This window comes from Notothenia coriiceps, unplaced genomic scaffold (assembly GCF_000735185.1).
Source record: "Notothenia coriiceps isolate Sejong01 unplaced genomic scaffold, NC01 NC01_scaffold00002876, whole genome shotgun sequence".
Classification (NCBI taxonomy): domain Eukaryota; kingdom Metazoa; phylum Chordata; class Actinopteri; order Perciformes; family Nototheniidae; genus Notothenia; species Notothenia coriiceps.
The window spans coordinates 1-6,501 of NW_011335577.1; the positions used below are offsets into that span (position 1 = coordinate 1).

At 41.7% G+C, this 6,501-nt stretch overlaps 2 protein-coding genes across 2 annotated transcripts in view; one reads left to right on the forward strand and one right to left on the reverse strand.

Annotated features, from left to right (window-relative positions):
- Window positions 1-74: 74 nt before the first annotated feature.
- Window positions 75-2,560, reverse strand: LOC104940985 (dehydrodolichyl diphosphate syntase complex subunit nus1-like). The gene is made up of 3 exons (XM_010766018.1): window positions 2,290-2,560; window positions 900-999; window positions 75-753 (listed from the first exon to the last, which is right to left on the reverse strand). Exons 1-3 carry the CDS (start codon window positions 2,543-2,545, stop codon window positions 663-665), a joined length of 447 nt encoding a protein of 148 aa, XP_010764320.1. The 5' UTR covers window positions 2,546-2,560; the 3' UTR covers window positions 75-662.
- Window positions 2,561-2,813: 253 nt separating this feature from the next.
- The window catches only part of LOC104940986 (cullin-5-like), an 11,707-nt gene continuing 8,019 nt past the window's right edge, over window positions 2,814-6,501 (forward strand). The window contains exon 1 of the mRNA XM_010766019.1: window positions 2,814-2,852. Coding sequence (XP_010764321.1) covers window positions 2,814-2,852 — 39 coding nt within the window. The remainder of the gene's footprint in view (window positions 2,853-6,501) is intronic.

Below are 6,501 nucleotides of genomic sequence, written 5' to 3' on the forward strand. Positions count from 1 at the left end.
CACACACACACACACACACACACACACACACACACACACACACACACACACACACACACACACACACACACACACACACTGCATTTCTTTATTTCATAGCTTGGTCAGTCTAACAGGAGCACAGAGACTCTGTATGTGTCTGAGGCAACACTACACATGACTGCAAGCTGGAGCCACAGCGACAAACGTAGCCACATGGATTTCTCATATTTACACACTATTATTAAGCACTCTATCCCTCAGCTACACTTCCGCTCCTTGGCTGTGTTAGGGAGTGGAGCTTCTCTCTGAAATGCAGCTGGATTTGCCAGCACAAAGCATTGCTTCTTCTTTGTTATCTGCTGAGGGAAGGCAGACAACAGCAGCTGGAGGCTGAGGCTCTGAGAGGACAGAACAGAGTCTGTGCACACTTCTCCTGCCACTGAGTCTAATGTGCTATTTTCCCTTGGCTTGGAGAGCATGTTCCAGAAGTCCTGGAATGCAAGTTTATGATAAGACAAGAGCTGGTGGCAGGAAGTGATCTGGCTGGCTGTCTTTTAAAGAACCAGGACGTGGACAGATTTGGGGAGTGGAGTAGTGGGGGACACAGCGAAGCATGGAGGGGTCACACCTGTCCAAACTCTCCTCCGACTGTGAACCCCGCACTTCCTCCTGCCTGCACTTCACTGTCCGAGCCGCTGCTGACAGCTGCCAAACCGCCGCAGCACCCCCAACAGGTCCTCGTAGGAGACGTCTCTGTGGGAGGGCAGGGAGCTGAGGACAGAGCAGGACAAATCAACCAACATTCAGAGAAACACACTGCCATCTTCTTTTCATGTTCAATATACCCATTTTACAAAAAGACCCCCTGAAGCTTCCATCTATAACTGTCATGGCTGTATTTAGGGGACGCAGCTCACATGAACTCTGTGAGTCTGATGTGCCAGGGCAGGAAGCCCAGCGTGCTGTTCACCGGGCCAAACTTCACCACCAGCTCAGGGTCTGGGACGCTCTTGGATTCTGAAACAAGCACAGCATGTCATCGGCAAAGCACAGTTACCCCGGGAACCATGTACGTGAAGCCTGCTTCATTTAAGTACGTCTCCTCAGGAAATGATGAAGAGGGGCTTTTACTAATATGTGTGCAGACATAGAACTCAGGATTTAGATATGTTCCCTACACTAGCATCACAAGCATATATTTGTGAATAAGTGTATTGTAGAGCACAGCCACATAATAATAAACATGCTATAATAATATATTAATAATAGAAATGTTATAACCCCAGCCTGCGGGGAGTGATCAGAAGTGTTGCAGCTGGCGAGGAACCTCTTCCTTAATGGACATTGGACCCTTTATCTATCATTGAGTAAACTGAGGACCCTTGACTAATGTGACATATTATATTTTGGGCATAAAAATAACCGTAAAGAAAGACTGAGAAACTGTCAAATTAAACCTAATAATGAGTGCAATAGCTGAAAATAGTTTATATGAGACGACTGATTTGAATTCATTCCGAGCAGATTATTTCCTGTCAATATTAAATCAACTCTTTTTTTATTTTATGTTTGTATTATATTATATATTATTAATTTTAACATGGAGCAATCTTAAAAGGCTTATTTTTCTGTCAATTTCAGTGGTTTCCTCTCCCAATATGTTCTATTGATCTTTGGTGGTTCTCACTGCATCCTTCTCTAATTCTGCAGAGGAAAGGCGCTGGGAATCGTATCCTTATTGAAAACAATTCATCTTAAATAATGATTCAACCCGACTTTATGCTGATGAGGAATCTTGCCTGAACATAAGAATTCATCCCGATCATGTCAAATACATATTTTTCCAACACTGGACAATGCATATTCCATCAATGAGGACTAGATGAGTGTCTTGCCAAACGTTACGGCTGGTCTGGCAGCATACAATTCCTTCATCTGTTCAACAGGTCAGTCTTCATCACTTTTATTTTTCTGTACATAAACCCCTTTATAATGCAGCGATACTGTTCCCGTCATGGAGGGTTTCCCACTCAAGGATTTCTGAGTAAAGACTCAAGTCCATATAGGGCTGCACTATATGAGTAAAATATGTCATAATGATATTTTTCATTTGTTTTGAGTGTAGGTTGTCATATCAAGATCTGCATAATATTGTACTGTTTTCATACCATAAATAACTCGGAACACAGGAAGCTGAGAGACGTCCATACACAGGACACATTCACGGAGAGGGACACATAAAGACTGCAAATACAGGAAGAGAAGACTCTAGGTGCAGGAAGTGTCCCAGGGACAGTGATGCAGTACCTCGGAGCAGCAGGTCCAGCATGGAGACGCTGATGTCTCTGGAGCTCCTCTCTCTGTTCTCCACAGAGCGACACAGCTGCTGCGCCGCCTGCACGATGCTCTGCTTCCCGTCCTCTGGAGACAGCACCTTCACTGAGGGCCGGCAGGACACCACTGCACGGACACACAAGCATGATGTCACAAAGTCAAATCTTAGTCTGTCTCTGGCATCCGGACTCCAGGGTTTGCTGCTTATATGTGTATTCCGCTTTCTCATGTGAAATACATTGGAATAAAAATAAGAAACGTGCCCTCTACCTTAAAAGTGCCATAACACATGAGCTAGATATATCTTTAAGAAGGAAGTCTACTAATGAACCTGATACTAATAAATGAAGGAATCAAGCTTGGATGAAATAGGCATTTTATGGAGTCAAAGGTGGAGAATACATTCTAAAATGAAGCTAGATATGACCATTAGCCTCTTCATTGGAACAGATTTGTTCCTACATTTTTACTCTGGTTTGATGAACAGAATAACGTACATGCAGGAGATAGAGCCCCCAAAGCTGTCCAATGAGACGGTAAAGACCCTAAAGATTTATGTTATAGAGAAGACACTGGGGCTTTGCCCACTATCAGTCGAGCAGCAGAACTCTGGGGATTACGAGTAAATGATGCTTTAACTAAGGCTGTTAACATAAATGAGTCAAATTAATGAACGAAATAATCACATTACCAACTCACACCATTGTGCAGGGCAATGCAAAGGCAAAGAAATTAACTGGAGACCGCTGGACCGTAGCAGTAGTAGTAGTAGTAGTAGGAACACGTGATCCATGACTCATGTACTGCTCTCCTTCACTTCAGGCAGGGGGGTAGGAGGTAAGACACTCTGCCCAGTTTCTTGAAGTTACGCAGGAATGTGACATTCAGCACTGCAGGAACGGATAGGGCTGCAGTGTGATAGCAGTGTTGGAGCTGTATGAGAACAGGAAGTACTGTATCTCTCTGAGTTATATGGAGTGGGTCCAGACAGCCCTGTGAAAGGGGGCCCAGTTATGGGCTCACCACCCAAATGGATGAATAATGTACAAGAGACACTGGACCACAGGCTAGAGGAAGGACACTATAAACCTGCTCCACCTTACCCTGACCGTCAGAACACACTACCCCAATGCAATACAACTGAAAAACTTTGATGAATCATCCAGATACCATTTTATGGATGACATTTAACTAAACTAGTTATATGAAACCTATGGATCTGGCAGTGTCAGTTTCTGTCCTTGGTGTCATGGCAGAAAATCCTGGAAAATGAGTCTAAGAGGAAAGCAATACTCTTGTCCCGGTATTCATCCTATAGAATGACTTTTATTGAAAACTGGGCCTGTAGTTTGTGTTTCCATCACGTTCTTCTCATTGTACATTCTAACAATCTCCCTACACATGAAATACAGCTGGGGTGACTTAGTTCCAAATGTTTGAAGAGGTGGTATCAAACAGTCAGACGTTTTATTCAAGCCTGCACTTTGCTCTGTAAATGTTGTGGCAGTTGTATGCGTATGCGTGCAATGAAAAGGATCTCTTTAGCCCAGAGTCTGCTCAGAAGACCTTCGTATCACACTGGAGCTTTTCAGATGAACGAGACCGTGCAAGCTTCTGAAACAGACCTTTAAAAAGCCGACATTCTGCCGGTTAACAGACAAGGTTACCATATTCTTAAGTATTTTTTCTTTATTCTTTTCCAAAGACAAATACAATCACATTTAAAGCATGTCTAGTTGCATTTTAAGATGTTCCAGCTTACAGCTCTGGTAAATGACAGATGTATACATACAGGGCTGATTATTGCAATTTCGATGTTATTGTGATATGACCAATACAAATGATGTTTCATTGCCTAATGCAAAAGAAGGGTGGCACATTTAAGCTTCATGTTTCAAAATCTGTCACTTGTTTGTAAGTGGACTTAGTATCTTATACACCCTAGGTGCAGTTTCAAGCACTTTATCTAAAATCCAAACCTTTGAATCCAGCACCCATGGGAATCCTCTCATGATCCTTTATCATGAAAGAGAGAAATAACCCAGGCTTCAAGACTGTAAAGATACATTTAATGTAGTGCCGGGGCGCGCACCCCACTCTGAGAAACACTGCTTTAGGGGCTCCGAACGATGCGGACGATTCTGCATCGATGCAGGAACATAATCGATTATAGCTTAGTAATGTTGCTTCCAGATTTTCCGGCCGCAGCTTTACAATAACGTTTTTTTTTCTGTCACTTTAATATCAAATCGGTCGGTGACGCAGAGATCAGGGAACAGACGTGACAGCGGCACAGTAATACCAAACACGGAGCAGTCTGCTTTATCCACCAACACAAGAACACCAGTCCAGAACCAACAGCAGAAGGACCCGCTCTGAATCACTTCGTGTCGCTGCGGCTCAGAGACACAGAGATTTATGTTTTTCAAAAATAATCGCGTTACAATCATGTCAGGTTTTTGGTGGATTTAATTAAGTCTTGGATAGCAGAGTATGAATGTCCTCAAGCAATTTTCAGACGATATATACGTGTGTAAAGTTTGTGAAGGCAGGAGGAAAAAAGCTTCCGCGATCACCGTCTCCTCTCCGTTCCTCCAAACCCCGCCTTCTCCCTGAAAATAATGAGTGACAGGCTGATAGTAACCTGATAGAAACGTTATTATTCACTTAATCACTGAGATATAATGAAGCTAACCTAATCTCATACATTCATGGGATTTATGTAACAGTAAGACAGAGAATGTAAGTGTATGCTATTGTAAATACTCCTGTAAATACTCCTGTTGTCTGCTGTGTTCAGACTCAAGTCCTGTGTGTGATGCCACATTCAGGACATTCAGTGTCCTTTTTTTTAACAGAAGACTGTTGCTAGAAGCTGCAGCTAGACTGCAGAAGCATTATTTTTTTGTTTTTGAGGATGGAACAACTTCACACTGAAGGATTATTTGAATTATTTGAAGTATTAAAGTAACGTGTTATGGCAGGAAAGTTCAATCTGGTATATTCATTTTAATGTCACCTTATATATTCATGGGTGTTAAATTTGAAAGTGCATTTTTACTCTTTAAATAATAGAGAGGGTTTTCATATATTCCTGAAACAATGTCCCACTACTTAGTAATAATAAATTAAAGCAATAGTCTTTTCTTCCACTTTTCCTGTGTAGTCAGAAGGGTGGTTTTATGACCTTTGACATCTGCTTTGCAGTTCCCAGCAAGGAAGGGGCCCTGAGTCTCTAGCTTCCTCTTCTAATTGCTAAAACCCGTATTGATTAGCCCAAAAGGGAAGATGTGCCTCAAGATACAAGACAGTCTAAAAGTCTTGTAGAATTAATGTTTATCTCCTACACATTCCTGCAGGCCTTGAGACTTGGGTCACCCAGCAGTAACAGATAAACGTCCTTTTGAGCTTATCAATAAAATGTATTCATTCTCCTAGTCTAAGCGCTGACTCTTGGGGTGGGGTGAAGGGAAGTTCAGGAAGCCATTTAAGCCCACAAGAACAATTAACTTCTGTTAATAATCAACCAAAACTCATGACTTTCAGGGGACAGGACATTCGGACCCTATAACAGGGTCCACTTCATAGAGAATAATGTGCGTGTATTCCTTACTGCGTGATCATATGTCCTGTATAATCATTTATCGACTATTCCTGTATTGGTGTTTTTATTTGATTCCTCTGTGTTTAGTTTTTTCCATATGTGGTACTCGAGGCTACTAAACATTGTGGAGAAAATTAGCTTAAACATGTTTTATTATCTCTTCATAGGAAAAAATGGAAGGCAGCTTTTATAACAGGGACAGAGAGAGCTGGGGGAGGGGGACATTGCTTCTTGAGATTTTCAGCATGTCAATATGATCCAAGGGAATCTTACTTGTTTTAAATTAGATGTGTGTGGTTGATTATTTGTATTAATAATAACAGTATGTGTAAAGGAAGCTGGAAATATGTCAATGTGAAATTTTTATTTGAAATAACAGTTCTGCAGGAATATTCTTAAAGAACAATAGCCGAAGTGTTGGAAGAGGCCTGGCAGGCTAAAGTGAGTGTGCGGTATGCTTTTGTAACTGCTTGAGATCAGAGCTGATGGTTTTGCTCTTGTTATTATTGTTTGAGGTTAAGGTAACTCACATGTGTTTACTTTGTATAATCCAACTATAAAAACTATACTCTTAAACTATC

Coding starts and splice junctions, on each gene's coding strand:
- LOC104940985 (XM_010766018.1), bottom strand. CDS start 2,545: ATGAGAAAGCGGAATACACATATAAGCAGCAAACCCTGGAGTCCGGAT. Junction 1,000..2,289: donor GCTGGACCTGCTGCTCCGAG/GTACTGCATCAC, acceptor TGCTTGTTTCAG/AATCCAAGAGCGTCCCAGAC. Junction 754..899: donor ATCAGACTCACAGAGTTCAT/GTGAGCTGCGTC, acceptor CTCTGTCCTCAG/CTCCCTGCCCTCCCACAGAG.